Below are 18,268 nucleotides of genomic sequence, written 5' to 3'. Positions count from 1 at the left end.
ACGAAATTGTATAAATATGAGTAAAGAATCAGTGTAATGATCATTTAGATAACAAACACATTACAAACACAGATGCAAAATCTTTGAACTTGGCGTGATATTTCTAAATTTTCATATTACCTTTTTCTACAAATCCAACAACTTGTTCAATGGGCTCCCAATAACTCTTTCAGCTTATCGAATAATGCGAGTGGAACACATGCACTCCCATCATCGATGTCAACTGTTAGAAGATACATGTAATTATGAGGAGGTAAACATAGTAATTTATTAGTCATGAGATTGGAGAGGAGAGGCAAGTCAAGCAAGTAAAGTCAAGCTTTGCATAGAACATCGCGTGTTAATGGTTTGGATTAGACTGTAAGAAAGTTTATTGTCTACCATCAATTTGTTAGTGGTTGTTTACCTTATCTTTGGGTATTTGACCACAACATCACACTTGGTACAATACGAAGTCTCATCGATCTTGGTCTTGCATGCGTCGCACGAGTTGTAATGCCATTTTTTGTGAAGATCTATGCTTGTAATTTTGGCACTGCAAGTAAAAGTCTCCTGTAGATTTTGATTGTTAGTTGAGTATTTTTTTGAGATATTTGGTAAAGAAAGTTTTTAAACTACCCTATATTAGTATGTTATGAGTCATATGTTACCTTTTCTCCTGGGTCCTTTTGCAAAATATCTTCTAGCTTTTTTCTGTTCCTGAACATGGCTTGTTCTGGTGGTTCATGTGCTTGTGGTTGCAATGCTTTAATTGTTTCCATTTCATCCCCCCTATTTATGCATGCATGATTTGGTTAGTTGTTTTTTGTGTGGATTAATGTTTGTTTGTAGAATAGATTATTTGGAATGTTATTTAGGTTTTTAATGGCGTACCTTTGTTTAAAGCCTTCTGATTCTGGAATGTCTTTGTTGAAGTATATTTTTGTTGCGCTAGTTGAGTTCAATTGGTATCTTCCTGTAAAACATGTGAATGCTAAGGAGAACTTAAACTTAGAAAATCTTAAGTTCAATTGCATTCGTCATTTTCATCACTCACCCGTTTGAATTTCGTAAATCTCAATAATATCAACATCAAAGATAAATAAGGAGGAAGATGATGATTATATTTAATGGAAAGAATAATTAAAGGAAAAACCCATTACAATATCTTTTTTCGGTTTTCAAGTTTGAGTAATATAGAATAAAGAGTTTGTGTTTTTCTTTCTTTTACCTTGGTACATATTTACTTTTGTCGAAGTGATGATTACTATTTTGCAGGTTATCTCTTTTGTTTTCTCGGTGTCAATCAAATCTGCTTTTGCTCCCCACAAAGTGACTGTCACCTTCAAATTGTTGTATGAGTTGATTAGTACATTAGGGTAGTGAATCTCTTGTTTAAAATCCTTGTTTTTACTATCGGAAGAAGGTGTCTTACTTTGGATCTTCGATATAAATTCTTCTTATTGGACTCTTGTTTGGTCCTACATTGACCCAGGTTTTTTCCTCAACTCCAGTTAGCAAGCCAACAACATCTGCATTTTGCACACCAATAACCAATGAGTATAAGTTGTTAAATATGCGGTTAGTATAATGAATTAGTTTTCTAATTAGCATAACAATTAGTACATTAATAAACAATTACCTATGCTGTAGTCACTTTTGTTGTTTCGTTCGTTCAATCGATCAAGTGGGTGTATCATAAACACTTCATCCTGGATTGTAGCTTGAGTTTCTTGTTCTTGAAAGATAGTCGTGTAAGGTGTAAACTTGATGATTAGGTCATTTTTCACGGGCAAGTGTTGTTTGTTGTTCCTAGCAACTTCAAAATTGTTTAGAGTGTGCATTTTTCCTTCTGAGATTTGATCTTTGTAAGCCTGTATCAAGTCTCTTCTCACAGTTGCTACAATGAGTCCTCCCTGTATATTTGTTCATGTGTTAGTTATAGTTTATTAAACAATATGTTTTTTTTTTCATTTCCATTACTCGTTGGTTTTTTTTCACTTTAACGGACTTATTATAGATTCTACTTTTTTCAAATATCAATCTCATACAGTTCGTATTGGCACATTACATTAGTTCCCGAACGCAAAGTAGGACCATATTCATGAGTCGTAACTTCAATAAATTACAACCGAACATGTTGTGTTTAAGGAAGAGTACTATTTTTCTGTAATTTTCTTTTACCTGTTCGTCATAAAGTAGCATGTCAAACGAACTTGGGTTGCTTTGGTTGTACACCACATCCCATGTTCTTATCACTCGCGCCACCAATGGTCCCCCTCTGAATGTGGGCTTCAAGTCAAGAATATGTTGTCTTTTTTATTCCATTTATCAGTGTTTTGATTCCTGCATGAGAAAGGGTTAGTATCAGCATTATCAAATATCAATTGTTTAATTCTAAACTGGACAACATGGATACTTTAGAAAAGAATATGGAGATGTAAAAGTATATATGGGAGTGACAATATATAGTAAACAAACTTGGGAATGATTTCATGAAAATGTAGTGTAGGCATCGCTTTTTATATAACAGATACTCCTGACATAAGTTCATTTTTATACATCCCTAAATATTTCTTTATAGACTACATTTTTTGTCATTGCAATTTGCTGATCTTCAGCATCTGTCCTTGGGATGCATATTTTCAATCCTTTACGTGCAGTGACTCTTGAGACAGCTACATATAGCTGGCCATGCGTGAATACTGGTTCTGGCAAGTACATACCCACTTGATCAAATGTTTGCCCTTGGCTCTTGTTGATTGTCATTGCGAAGCACACTTTTATTGGAAATTGACGCTTCTTTAGGGTAAATGGCAACTTTTGATCAGATAGTGACATTTCCACCCTTGGTATAGTTACCAGCTCCCCTGCCTTTGTACCTATAATGACGCGTGCTTCTATGACTCTTTGTTGTAATCTTGTGGCAATAAGGCGTGTGCCATTACACAACCCATCTCTTTGGTTGATGTTTCTCAACAACATAATAGGGCATCTCACCTTTATGTGTATCTCATGATTTGGTACCCCCGGGAACTTAAGGCTATTAAGGAACTCGGTTGGGTACCAAGCTTCGAGATTTCTTCCTTTTATGACTGTTCGACACACTCTATCTGCGCTCTTGTACACCATCTCCTCTCCTGGAATCAGTGCTTGAATGTGTTTGTTTATAGTGTCCACCGTTTCATTTTTAGGAGCTAGTATAGCCCTTTGTTGGAGGTACTTTGGATCCATGTGATTTTCCAATATTCCAAGGGTAAACTTCATGCACTAATGCAACTATGAGATCTTCATCACTCTTTATCAATAGATCTTCGGGTATTTCTATCCACATAGGTTCCTCCTCATCTTCCTTTGAGGTTGCCTTTATCTTTCCATCTCCTACATCCAGCACCCATTTGCAGAAGTCTGCAAGATCTCTATTATCCTCGTCATTGTTTCTCTGTTTGAGCCGCATGTTGGTTCTCAAGGTGTAGACAGTACATTGTGCCATATGGTTGTCGATTTGCTAATCGATGCATCAACTATTTCTTCTCTGCCTCCATTTTGGACAACTGGCAGTGTTTGCCGGAAATCCCCTCCTAAGACGAGTGTTTTGCCTCCAAATATTTTATCCTTTGCTGATGGGTCATATAGTTGCATTATATCTCGAATTGTACGGTCTAATGCTTCGAATGCATGCCTATGTACCATCGGGGCCTCATCCCATATTATTAGTTTTGTTTGCCGTATGAGTTCTGCGAGATCAGATCCTTGCTCAATGTTGCAGCACGAGTCGTTGTTGAGATCAATGGGTATCTTGAATCGGGAATGAGGTGTCCTCCCACCAACTAATAGGAGTGCTGCTATGCCAGATGATGCTACTACAAGTACTATGTTGTTTTGAGAGCGTAGCTTGGACATTAACGCTCTCCATAAATAAGTCTTGCCGGTGCCCCCGCTACCATAGACAAAGAAGATTTGACCTCTGTTATCGTAGACAGCTTCAAGGATGCTATCATACACTTGTTTTTGCTCAGCATTCAAGCCTTGTTCCAGATCAGCTGAATCTTGAGTCATTGATTCAGTGGCATATGTTAGCTCTTCCAACAACAATCTGTTTCCAGCATCTTGCATTAGGGCCGCATCTGGTAATGGAATTCCGTGGTAGTCGGTGAGGGTTCTGTTTTCCTTGTTTAAGATTTGTTCTATTTCAAACCGTGCATAGTTTTGAATTTGTTCTTCAGTCAAACTTAGGTTTGGAATACCCAGCCTTTGACGTTGTCGGAAGAGGATATCATCTGATAAGTCTTTCCAATGCCTATCCCATAAATCTTTGGGTTCTGAGACTTCACAAAAAAGTAGGATTGTCACAAAAGGTCGCGTAACTGTGCACCAATACTCCATGTGGCTGCTTGGAAGAGTCCTTCATGCCATTCATTATCTCTATCGAGGAGTCCGAGGGCATTGCATGCCGCCTTGTATGTGGGGTAGATGATTCCACCCACAGTTCTGATGTCCTTGAAACATGTGGCCCCTTTCACAATATTAAGAAGCATCCTCAAGTAGTACCTCTCTCCAGAGGCAGGGTGAGCAAAGTAAATCCTTCCAATGCTTCTTCCCAGTTCTCGCTTTTTTCATTTTTTCTTCTCACTCACCCATACCCACTTTGTCGGAAAGTCTACATATGTCAGTTCGTGCGCTTCTTCAAATTCCTTATTAGCTGTCATCCATTCTGTAAGTGTTGTTTTCTTTGTCCCAACTCTTTCGAGGACATCATCTAAGCGCTCATGGTCCTCAAAAATGATCTCCTGATGATTTTCTAGGTGGAAGGTTAGTCGTTGTACTGGGGGATCCTTATATTGAATATTGAATGCAAAAATTCGCCAACATGCTTCAGAGGCAGACACATATTTACACTTCAAGTAATCCTTAATCTCATCTATGACTTCGTCTTGTTCATTATGTGTGCGACCATCATCATTACTTGTAACTTGTTCGATCCTTGCAAGTGCCATATCAGGCCCCTTGTTCATATACTTGAACATGTATTTTAGCGACTGGTCTTTGTTGCACCATTCTACATTAATGTGGGCTTGAAATTTCACCAATAAGTCGATGTTGTAAGGGATGACAGACCTATTGTCCAAAGTTTGACCATTTTTGGTTGCCGTTTGACCATTATCACGCCTCATATAAACTGGGTAACCCTCTTCACTGAGCGTTGTTTTTGCTTGAAACGATTTTGGGTAGTATTTGGAACACTGGCCATTTTGCATACATGGAGATTTTTCATTCATTGATCCACAAGGTCCATGCATCATTGATTGCACAACTATTTCATATCCCAAAGGGTCATTTTTTGGGTCTGGTAGCTCTGCAGATATGATTTTGTCTATGTCTTCAGGTGTAGAGGGTTTATCTTCTGAATCTAAGAAGAGTAAAATGTGTGCATGCGGCAATCCCCTCTTTTGGAATTCAATGGTGTATATGACTGTCATAAGAATTTTAAAAAAGTTAGTTATTTTGTTTACTTTGAATTATGTATTCATATAGTTACGTAGCATAGTATCTATCTATATATACCTGCTAGTGTCTTTCCAAAGTGTTCTCTCACAGTGAGATCGCATATTAATTCATCAAGCTTGATTTTAAAAACTCGAGCCACCACATCCGGGCGATCTTCTGGTCGTTGTCCAGGTATGCTTGCTAGGAATTCTGTAATCTCTTGCCATTTCGGATTACATGTAAATGTTATGAATAGGTCAGGTGGTCCAGCCCATCGGCAGATGGCCATTGCGTCTTGGTAGTTTTGCACCATGTATCTAGGACCTCCAGTGAATGAAGAGGGTAAGACAACTCGACGCCCTATTGAAGCTGGTGTTCTTGCACTCTCTCATATCAGTCAACCAAAGGACATCCTTTCTAATTGTCGTTTGGTTGTTGCGTACAAAATCCAGCCTCACTTGTTGCAAGCATGTGAATGCGTCGACTATCAATTGTTGACGTAAACGACCACAAAGAATCAGTGTGTGAGCCTCATTCAGTCTTTCCATAAAGCGGAAAGCATAATACTCTCTCATGGTGACAGTTGTTTTGTTTTTTCGAGTTGTGACGTGAGAATCATTGTGTGAGATGTCAATTTTGTACCCATCTTCTCCATATGGAAAAAGGAGTGGATATTGTAGGGCCATGAAACTTGGGTGATTTTCTGATATCCATTGGAGACGATGACTTTTCTCTTCTACTATCACATGTCGGGGCCCTCTTTCATTGTCATTGTTACCCACAATCAACGCTGCCAACTCATTGCTACTTGGTAGGTTGTATTGTCTACCATCTTTCGAACGGGTAGCAATTAAGCGAACCTGCACAGGTTGCATATCGATACCGGAGAAGCGCTCCTTAGCCATTCTGAAAACTTTGGCTAGTTCATTGTGCTCATATAACATTCTCGAAAGGCCCTCAACTATTTGGGGGTCGAGATCACCTGGGGCATTGTTCGTCAATGAGCTGATCCTGTTCTTACTTCATTGCTTGGATCGTGCACATAAAGTTGGGTGAATCTTGGTTGTTCTCCATCAGGTGGTAACAAAGACCCAATCTTATGGTGTAACACCCCCAAATTACTCACTTTTAAATAAATAATTTAATAAATAATATTTGAGTAATTTAGGAGTATTACCGCCACGTGACTAACACGCTTTCGGCAACCAACTACTAACTAAACAAAATAACTTGCAGCGGAAGACTTTAACCAAAAATAATAATAATACTTCTTTATTAATAAAAGTAAATATTGTCTCAATACTCAAAATAAATGAAACACTCTAATCTAGGTGAGGATCCCCTTCCTAGTATGCTCCCATGCACATCCAAAATTCACCTGCAAATCTGCTTACCAGAAAGGTAAACAGGGCAAAGCCAAATAGGAAAAAGAAAATACGCGTCAGTATAAAACTGAGTACGAAATGTACTAGATAAGTAACACATTTGTTAGTTCGTAACAATTTTTCATTTCGAAAACTCCATCACCAATAATTCAAGAATAACTCTTTAAGAATAAACTGTTTTCAAACACTTATAATAATTCAAGAATAACATTTTAAGAACAAACTCTTGCCAAACACTTGAATAATAATTCAAGAACAACATTTTAAGAACAAACTCTTTCCAAACACTTGAATAGTAATTCAAGAATAACCTTTTAAGAATAAACTCTTTCCAAACAACTTGGATTAAAAATAATCCTGAAAACAATTCCTCTTCATCTCCCCTTCTATTTTGCTAAGTGTGCACACCCCCCAAGCTAGTCATCCCATCACGGAGCTATATCAAGGGGTAACTATAATTGCCAACAAGTGGACTTTGAATCTCTTGATATTAATCAAGCGGAAATAATAATAATATGACTTATAAGTCATGAGTAAACCTCCTTCCTCATAAACAATTTTTTGAACATTCAAAGTTCATAAAAACCAATCAACCTTTCCTTGTAAAAATAATTTAATTTTCCAAAAAGGATAACAAAAACTTCTATATAAAAATGATTGATAAAATCATTCATTCTTTTCACTTTCAAGCGTGAATAATAAACCATTGTGACCATTTTAAATCAAATTTCTAAACCAATCCAACCAATAAAATCAATAAACAACTTTATCATATAAACCACATTTTAAAAGATCTAGCTACATAACGTACCTTGATTTGCACAAATAGACTATCTTCACTTATTCTTATACTTGAGCTTTCTCATAGCCAACCAACAAGCAATCTACCACATGAACTTAATCATGAATTTAAACATGAATGATCTATCATGAATAATATTTTTGAGTAAGAAATATGAAAATATTTTTCTTAAACAAAGAAAATTGAAACTTGAATAAGAAATATAAAACTAGAATACATAGGAAGAGAAAGAAGAACTTTGAAGTAAGAAATTATAGATTCTTCAAAGTTTTTGTGTGGAAAAGATGGCTAAAGGTGTGGGTATTTATAGGAGTAGAATAGATAGTACTTAATTTTCAAAATTAAAGAGTTTGTAACCTTCACCATAAATTAGGAGATTAAACCAAGATTTGTAACCTTCATCATAAATTTGGAAAACAAAACTCCCCCATTTACTTCACAATCCCGTCAAAAATAATGGCCTAAAAATTTTTTTTTTTTTTTTTTTTTTTGGTTTTTTGAATATTTTTGACTAGGATTTTAAACCAAAAGTTTAACAAATCCAATTTTGGCGCCATATTCCCGCCAAAAAAATTTAAAACAATAAATATACTAAAATTCCTTTGCTTAAAATATTTATTTTAGAAAATAAATATAAAATATATTTATTTATTTAAATAAATACTAAAAATACGGGTATTACAGTCTACCCCCTTAAAAGAAGTTTCGACCTCGAAACTTAAGGCAAAAAGTCATAATCACTTTCCAAAAACGGATTAAAATTCAAAATCGTAGTTTCTGACTCAAATGCTAGACAAAAAGTCATAATCACTTTCCAAAACGAATCAAAATTCAAAATCGTAGTTTCTGACTCAAATGCTCATGTTAAAATGCATATAATGACTCAAAAATATGCTAAAATGCATAACTATAGTAAAAGCGCGAAACTCTATCGCATTCTACCCCACTTAAAAGGAGTTACGACCCCGTAACTCGACGTACAACTAACCTCGGAAAACAACGTCGATATTTCTTGCGTATATCCGCTTTAACTTCCCATGTTGCTTCATCATCTGATGGTTTGACCATAATACTTTGACTAATCTTACATCCTTAGTCTGAGTACTTCTAACTTTATATCAAGGATTCTTACATGTCTTTCCTCGTAAGTCAAACTATCATTTAATTCAATGGCCTCAGGTTGCAGCACATGAGACACATCCGAAATATACTTCCTTAACTAAGATATATGAAAAACATCATCGACTCGACTTAAAACATTTGGCAAATGCAACTTATATGCCACTTTTTTCGAACTTCTTTAACACCTCATATGGCCCGATATACTTTGGACTTAACTTTCGCTTCTTCCCAAATCGCATCACCCCTTTCATTGGAGATATTTTAACAATACCTTCTCCCCAACCTGAAACTCTTCATCCCTTCGCTTCAAATCAGCATAACTCTTAAAACCTTGATCTTTTCTTGAATCACTTTCACCCCTTTCGCCGTCTCTTTGAGGAATTCGGCTCCAAGCACCACAGTTTCACTAATATCATTCCAGCAGACTGGACGTCTACACTTCCGACCATATAAAGCCTCAAACAAAGCCATACCAATATACTTGCATGATGACTGTTTGTTATAGGAAAATTCTATCAAATCCAAGAAATCCTCCCACGAACCCTGATACTCCATAACACAAGATCGCAACATATTTTTTAAGTCTGGATTGTTCGTTCCGTTTGCCATCTGTAGCCAGATGAAAGTTTACTCAATAATAAATTAGTTCCCAAAGCCTTCTACAAACTCTACCAAATTTGATAAGAACTGTGAATCACGATCAAAAACAATGTCCTTAGGCACACCATGATACTTCACCACCCATTTCACATATGCTTTAGCCAATTGATCCATTGACCAAGTATTCTTCATGGGAATGAAAGTTGCTGATTAGCTAAACGATCTACCACTACCAAAATTGTATCATTTTCAGCCTTAATTCTTGGTAATGCAGACACAAAATCCATTGATATAGAATTCCCATTTCCATCTCGGAATATCCAGGGCTGAACCTTCCTTTGCGATCTCTTGTGCTCAAACTTGACCTTTTAGCATGTGAGACACTTAGCCACGAACTCTGCTACCTCTCGCTTCATGTTTGGCCACCAAAACATTTGCTTCATGTCCTTATACAACTTATCACCACCTGGGTGTACTGAATAAGGTGAGCTATGAGCTTCTTCCATTAATTTCCGCTTCAACTCATCTCTATTATTTGGTATACACCACCTTCCTTTGAACCGAATACTTCCATCATCGGCTATCTGGAAATCCGATACCTGACCATCCTGGACCTTCTCTCGAATCTTTTCTAACTTTTCATCCTTTGATTGACCCTCCCTAATCTCATCATAGTTGAGGTTGATATACAAGGAACCTAACAATTTTCAACACCTCCTTCTTCTAGTGCCTCCAATGATTTTAAAAAACAATATACTGGGGCAACACCATTACATTAACTGAATTATCGACTTTCGACTCAATGCATCAATAACAACATTAGCTTTCCCTTCATGATACTGGATCTCCAGATCATAATCTTTGATCAATTCCAACCACCTCCTCTGCCTCATGTTCAACTCCTTTTGAGTGTAAATATACTTTAAGCTCTTATGATCCGTGTACAACTTACACGTTCCCCATACAAGTAGTGTCGCCATATCTTCAAAGCAAACACTATTCAGCTAATTCAAGATCATGGTTGGATAATTCACCTCTAGATTTTAACTGCCTAGAAGCATAAGCAATGACCTTCCGGTTCTGCATCAATACACACCCTAACCCAAATTTCGAAGCATCACTTAAACATCATACTGTGCTTTCATCATGAGAGCCAAAACGGTGTTGTAGTCAACCTTTCCTTCAACGCCAAAAAAGCTTCCTCACACTCTGGAGTCCAAACAAACTTACATTCTTTCTTCATCAGGCTAGTCATTGGTCTCGATATCTTTGAGAAATCCTTTACAAATCTTCGATAGTAACCAGCTAACCCAAGGAAACTCCTTATATCAGACACCGTCTTCGGTTGGCCATCGCGCACCGCTTGAATCTTAGTAGGATCCACCGAAACTCCTTCTTGAGATAGCATGTCCCAAAAATGCAACCTCATCCAACCAAAACTCACACTTAGAGAGCTTGGCGTACAACTTATGCTCTCTTAGGGTGGACAAAACTTCCCTCAAATGCAGTTCATGACTGCTCCTAACCTTCGAATATATCAAAATATCATCTATAAACACAACCACATATTTATCAAGTGTGGCGTGAAAATCCTATGCATCAAATCCGTGAACACTACAGGTGAGTTTGTCTGACCAAAGGCATCACTGTAACTCATAGTGACCATACGCGTCCTAAACGCAGTCTTAGGAATATCACCCTCAGCAATCCTCAATTGGTGATAACCTGACCTAAATCTATCTTCGAGAAAATCCCGCTCCTTTCAACTGTCAAATAAATCATCATTTCTCGAAGTGGATACTTATTCTTGATCGTCACATTGTTCAACTCCCGATAATCAATGCACAACCTCAAACTACCATCCTTCTTTTTCACAAACAATACAGGTGCATCCCAAGGAGACGAACTAGGTCTTATATACCCTTTTTCCAATAACTCCTCCAACTGAACTTTTAACTCTTTCATCTCAGCTGGAGCCATTCTATAGGAGCCTTTGAAATAGGTCCGGTTCCTGCATCAAGTCTACGATGAACTCAAGATCCCTAACCGGTGGCACACTCGGTATCTCTTCAGGAAACACATCAGGAAACTCAGATACGGCCCGAGATCTCCCTATTCTCATCTTCCTTTTCAATCCTCTGAACTCCACATAAGAATAATGGACACCCCTTCTTCACATAAGATTGAATTCTCATCGCAGACACTATCTTCATTCCCTTCTCCTTCCCAAGCTTCCTATAAGTCACCCTTTCTTTCTTGGACCGACTAAGGACACCTTCTGGGCCTCACAATCAATCTGAGCCTTGAATCTTCCCAACCAATCCATCCCCAAAACCACATCGAGGTCTGACAAATCAAACTCAACTAAGTCGGATGGAAAGTTCACCCCAACTATCACTAAAGGTACTTGACTATGCAACCTAGTACAATTAAACATTTCCCTGATGGCAAGCAATTTCAAAGAAATAGACACTGGACTGCTTAACTGGAGCTTGCTACTAAAGTGCTAGAAATAAATGAATGAGATGCTCCTGAATCAAATAACACTTTGACAGACAAGGAATTAATGAAAAAGGTTCCAACTACTACCTCAGAAACATTTGAGCCTCACGGCGGTTCATGAGAAAACTCTACCTTTAGACTGATTCTCCATCCCTGGTTTAACACCAGCACTGGAAGAAGCTAACTTCAGTTGATCATTCTGAGGTGGCTTACTACTCGGGTCAGGTTTGACTGCAGGTTCTCCACCAGCTTTTCTAAAGCACTCATACTCACGGTTCCCCAATTTCTGACAATAATGGCATGTCACCAAGTTGCCTTGACAATCTTTTCCAGGGTAGTTCTTATCACACCTTTTGCAGAAAAAGGTTCGCTCACTTTCTTCCCATTCCCTTGGCTTCCATTAGGCTTCCGACTAGGATACCTATTGTCTTTTTCAGTTTTGTGAAATCCACCATTAGGCTTAGGCTTCTTATCTTCAATTGTTTGGTTCCCATTGTTGTTATACTTCCTCTTTTCCCCAGAGGAAGTTCGTGCAATCTTCCTTCCTTTAATCCCATATAAGTGAGCAACTCTACCATAAATTTCATCAAGAGTCTCAAAAGTTACTCCTCCCAACTTACTTTGGAGAGTTAAGGTTAACCCTTGCTCAAACCTTTGGGCCTTCAAAGTCTCAGATGGTATTATCTTAGGTGGAACCTCATTAACTCCAAAATTTGCTATAATACTCATTAACAGACATAGTCCCTATCCTCAATTGGTGAACTCCATAGCCTTTTGCTTCCTTAAGTACGCAGGATAAAACTTAGTCCTCAGGGCTTCTTTAAACTCGTTCCACCTGAAGTGTGGATCCTCTAAAAGATCATCTTTCCTTTGTTTCCACAATAGGTCTGCCTCATCTCTCAAATAATAAACAACATTATTAACTCTAAGGTTTTCAGGGCACACTATGACATCAAAAAGCTTATCAAATTCTCAGATCCAGTTTTCTAAACTAGATGGGTCCTCTTTCCCATGGTAAGTCGGAGGTTTGACAGCTGCTACCCTCTTAAAGACCTCACCAAAACTATCGTCTCACTCTGCTTGGTTGCTTGATTAGCTATCACTTGAGTGATGTTTTCAGTTATCTTTGCTAGCCTTCTAACCATAGAACTTATACTCCTTCTCCTTCTTTCTGCCATTCTACTAGATATAAGGGTGTTTGAGGATAAATCTCAACTAACATTCATAGAATAGTTGTGTAACTACCAAAAAAATTAATAAATAACCATGCGGTATAACTAGTTCAAAACATAGCAATCACATATTTCATATATCACGGCCAAATATGAAGCCTTATTTATAACAACTACTAGAATATTTGAGCATATCAAAATATTCTTAAGACAACTAGAACGTTTCATGACCAAAACAAAACTATATATGTCTACGATCTGAAAACTTTAAACTCTGGTACGTAGTCTGTCTAAATAACATTCTCCAACTCATCAATGGCCATATAATCAGACTGGCCTGAGTATTTTCGAAAGGTAAAAAAAATACACATAGTACTACTATTTGCTCGCCAATGCAGCATGACTCCTTGCTTATCCCATACATAGGGAATAACATAAACTTTTTCCTCAACTTCCAACAACAATCATATAAAAGCAAAAAGAATTGAAATATTACAAGTACATCATCATAAAAGTAATACTAATATATGATAACTAAATATATATAGTTTAAGATTTGTACTAGATGCACCACTATGGCTTAAAATATTTATTTCAAAAATTTTAAAGTGTACTTGATTTCAAGATATAGAATAGCCAAGGTGATTATAGCTCCCAGGTAAGGAAGTTACCCACAGCGTCGGGGAGAGCCTTCCTAATCCTAGACAGAGCTTGTCACCCCAACATATCTACACCCTTCATCTTTCAAAATAAAAATAACAATATAAATATATATATACCTTTTGTGGTACTAGCAAGATGCATCTATACAAATCGTCAAAAAGAAAACAATTAAGCTTAACAAAAATAATTTAGAATGCAAATGCGAAACTCTTATCTACCCATCCTATGTCTACCCATCAATTTTAATATTCAACTTTTATCTTTTCAAGACCTGAAAAACTAATACCACTTTGTAACACCCCCAAATTACTCACTTTTAAATAAATAATTTAATAAATAATATTTGAGTAATTTAGGAGTATTACCGCCACGTGACTAACACGCTTTCGGCAACCAACTACTAACTAACCAAAATAACTTGCAGCGGAAGACTTTAACCAAAAATAATAATACTTCTTTATTAATAAAAGTAAATATTGTCTCAATACTCAAAATAAATGAAACACTCTAATCTAGGTGAAGATCCCTTCCTAGTATGCTCCCATGCACATCCAAAATTCACCTGCAAATCTGCTTACCAAAAAGGTAAACAGGGCAAAGCCAAATAGGAAAAAGAAAATACGCGTCAGTATAAAACTGAGTACGAAATGTACTAGATAAGTAACACATTTGTTAGTTCGTAATAATTTTTCATTTCGAAAACTCCATCACCAATAATTCAAGAATAACTTTTTAAGAATTAACTATTTTCAAACACTTAATAATAATTCAAGAATAACATTTTAAGAACAAACTCTTGCCAAACACTTGAATAATAATTCAAGAACAACTTTTAAGAACAAACTCTTTCCAAACACTTGAATAGTAATTCAAGAATAACCTTTTTAAGAATAAACTCTTTCCAAACAACTTGGATATAAAAATAATCCTGAAAACAATTCCTCTTCTTATCTCCCTTCTATTTTGCTAAGTGTGCACACCCCCAAGCTAGTCATCCCATCACGGACTATATCAAGGGTAACTATAATGCCAACAAGTGGACTAGCTCTGATATATCAACGGTAATTATGACTTATAGGTAACTATAATTGCCAACAAGTGGACTTTGAATCTCTTGATATTAATCAAGCGGAAATAATAATAATATGACTTATAAGTCATGAGTAAACCTCCTTCCTCATAAACAACTTTTTGAACATTCAAAGTCATAAAACCAATCAACTTTCCTTGTAAAATAATTTAATTTTCCAAAAAGGATAACAAAAACTTCTATATAAAAAGATTGATAAAATCATTCATTCTTTTCACTTTCAAGCGTGAATAATAAACATTGTAACCATTTTAAATCAATTTCTAAACCAATCCAACCAATAAATCAATAAACAACTTTATATATAAACCACATTTTAAAAGATCTAGCTACATAACGTACCTTGATCTTGCACAAACTAATACTAGTATCTTCACTTATTCTTATACTTGAGCTTTCTCATAGCCAACCAACAAGCAATCTACCACATGAACTTAATCATGAATTTAAACATGAATGATCTATCATGAGCATAATATTTTTGAGTAAGAAATATGAAAATATTTTTCTTAAACAAAAGAAAATTGAAACTTGAATAAGAAATATAAAACTAGAATACATAGGAAGAGAAAGAAGAACTTTGAAGTAAGAAATTTAGATTCTTCAAAGTTTTTGTGTGGAAAAGATGGCTAAAGGTGTGGGGTATTTATAGGAGTAAGAATAGAAGTACTTAATTTTCAAAATTAAAGAGTTTGTAACCTTCACCATAAATTAGGAGATTAAACCAAGATTTGTAACCTTCATCATAAATTTGGAAAACAAAACTCCCCCATTTACTTCACAATCCCGTCAAAAATAATGGCCTAAAAAAAAATTTTTTTTTTTTTTTTTTGGTTTTTTGAATAATTTTGACTAGGATTTTAAACCAAAAGTTTAACAAATCCAATTTTGGCACCATATTCCTGCCAAAATAATTTAAAACCAATAAATATACTAAAATATCCTTTGCTTAAAATATTTATTTTAGAAAATAAATATAAAATACATATTTATTTATTTAAATAAATACTAAAAATACGGGGTATTACATATGGTAGTTTTGACCAAGGATTCTGAATATATAAGGACCCCTTGATTAATTTTCCTGTTTATTTCCCCTCCCATTGATGTGAATGCAAATATAGAGTTGTATGCTCTAATGCAATCCTTGAATTTCATTGATGTCCCACTGTTAGGGTCAAGGAGCGACTTTAAAAACTGGGGTGGTTCTTTAAGCAATGGCAGTTTGACTTTTCCTTTTTGGCAGCAAATATTATACTTCGGATGGTCTTTGGCCCTCTCTCTTTTTACTCGTTCCTCTATCCAAACCCTTGCACCGCAATCTAGGCAGAAATGTTTGGGGCCACCAAAGTTCCATGGTGTTGTGTACTTTCCTTTTAAGAAGTAGAAAAGAAAAACATGGGTGAACTTAACTTGGGTTAAAATGTTGTTTTAAATTTTTTTTGTCATTGCCAACGGTAAATTAGGATGTTCGGGCTTACTTTGAAGCAGTACATGTGTTGTTGATGTTTCACCTTGTTCTGTAGTTGTTTGTTGGGTGTTAGCATCCACTGTTTTACATAACAGTTTTACATTTTTCATAACCAAAGAGTTAGTTAATACATGTTTAAGTAAATTTAATATTGCATCTATAATATAATAAAGGTACCTCTAGTTGAGGTCGTTGGGGTATGACTGGGTCTGTCAGATTGTGTTTTATTAGTAGACATCATAGTTTCATCTGGTGGTACTTGAGAATTGACTCGACGTCTTGAACAAGATGTGGATTCTCTATTGTCAGTTCTTGTACGTCGTCTTGTTAGCGTACTTGAACCAATCTCATTATTGATTCCTTTACTTGTCTCCCCTACAAACATATTTTTAATTTAATTTTGTTATTATGTGGTATCTTCCATTTTAGTATACATGATTGACCAACCTGTTATTGTTGTAGGTTGGTGTGCTCTTTGCACCTCAATCAATCTTGAGGGCATAGGTGCATTTGTCCACCTGATTGGTAGATGCTTTGGTCTTGAATTTGTCGTTATATTATGGCTCATGCTAAGATTTGTGGCTCTATTTCTTCTTTGTATGAGAATGAAGCGTCGTAGTAGTCTATTGTGTCTTGCTTGATCTTTTGTATACATACCTGATTTCTTTTTCATTCATGCCAGTCGGTTAGAAATACACAAAGTTTCTCCTTAACAGAAGTTTAGTTCTTTTGATATAAAACTTGCATTTGTTTTATTAAATAGGCTAACATACATAAGTTAATAAAATTGAACCACTTAAACTAAAGAAAGATCATTGTGTTCTAACTCTAAAATTGGACCTAAACCAACGGGAAATGAAAGTCATTCCTCATGAAGCTGGAGCTTTTTATAGTTTTTGGGAAGTTGCATCAGATTGATGGTCCAATAGGTCCTTGGCCTTGCGTAGCTCTTCAACTAAGGCTTTGTTTTCCCAGCATATATCCATATAGTTTTGCTTTAAGGTCTCGAAATTCATTTCTTCCTTTACTCGTTCAATATCTGCTATACGACGTTTTTTCCTCTCACGGCGAACACTCTCTAGGTTGAAATCAGCTATTTCAAATTGGTAGCACTCCTTCAATTTAAATATAGCTAATTGGGCTGCATGCTCAGTAGCAATTACCAATTCTTTTGATTTTTGGCTCTTTATTTTGGTTGTCGGACCGTCTTCTGTGGTTCTCAGCTTTATGGTTGCTACATATTGTTGTCGTCGCTCCTTATATTGTTGTTTGTACAGTGGTGGCGGTAAACCATACCAGTTGATGATAGTGGTTAAAAGAGTCGTGTAACTTATTGTGAATAGTTTTGTGGGATTATTCATAGTGAAACTGTCAAATGACATGGGATAAATTAATGAAAAATATGAAATAATATAATTAATCAATCATCATTTTTGTACGCAATGACAACTATTGTTTTTCATTCAATCAAACAATTGAGTCATTTAATCATGATTTTTCTACGTAATGACAAATATGTTTTTTTCGTGTAATAATCTAGGGCATTACCAAAGAACAAAAACTAATTAGGTATCAAACAAAACTTAAATTTGGGCAAACAAAGTTCTTAATATTCTAGCAAGTTGAGTGGGATACGACATACTTGCAATACTATAATTTTAGCAAGGAAAAAAAAAATATATTAGTTCAAGGAAATGAAATACCTTTTGATGAATCCAAAAGTGTGTTGATTTCTGTTGTGTTTAATATTCACCCAAAGTTCCTGTATTCAAAAAGTCGCACTCATTACAATATTTCTATAATAACCAACACTAATCTGGCTCTAAATTATTAATTTCTAAATGGTCCATGTTTATACCTACCTATGAAGCTAGGAGCTATTTATTGTCTCGTGGAAAAAAGAAATGCTAATGAAAATTTTCATAACATTTAGGTTTTGGAATTATAAAAGTGTAATGATAAATGTGGAGAATTACATAAAATATGAACTCTTTA

At 35.8% G+C, this 18,268-nt stretch overlaps 3 protein-coding genes across 3 annotated transcripts; all 3 read right to left on the bottom strand.

The window, feature by feature from the left end:
- Positions 1-1,410: 1,410 nt before the first annotated feature.
- LOC109134916 (uncharacterized) lies at positions 1,411-16,357 on the bottom strand. Its single transcript, XM_019249328.3, has 4 exons — positions 16,284-16,357; positions 2,164-2,325; positions 1,622-1,895; positions 1,411-1,511 (listed from the first exon to the last, which is right to left on the bottom strand). Exons 2-4 carry the CDS (start codon positions 2,182-2,184, stop codon positions 1,411-1,413), a joined length of 396 nt encoding a protein of 131 aa, XP_019104873.2. The 5' UTR covers positions 2,185-2,325; positions 16,284-16,357.
- On the bottom strand, positions 2,536-3,111 carry LOC125497776 (uncharacterized). The gene has a single exon (XM_048645456.1). The coding sequence runs from the start codon at positions 3,109-3,111 to the stop codon at positions 2,536-2,538; it is 576 nt and encodes a 191-aa protein (XP_048501413.1).
- Positions 3,445-4,365, bottom strand: LOC125497777 (uncharacterized). Its single transcript, XM_048645457.1, has one exon. The coding sequence runs from the start codon at positions 4,363-4,365 to the stop codon at positions 3,445-3,447; it is 921 nt and encodes a 306-aa protein (XP_048501414.1).
- Positions 16,358-18,268: the final 1,911 nt, after the last annotated feature.

This window comes from Beta vulgaris, chromosome 5 (genome assembly GCF_026745355.1).
Source record: "Beta vulgaris subsp. vulgaris cultivar EL10 chromosome 5, EL10.2, whole genome shotgun sequence".
NCBI classification, from domain to species: domain Eukaryota; kingdom Viridiplantae; phylum Streptophyta; class Magnoliopsida; order Caryophyllales; family Amaranthaceae; genus Beta; species Beta vulgaris.
Note: the sequence above shows the minus strand (reverse complement) of the source record. Positions and strands in the feature narration are given on the sequence as shown.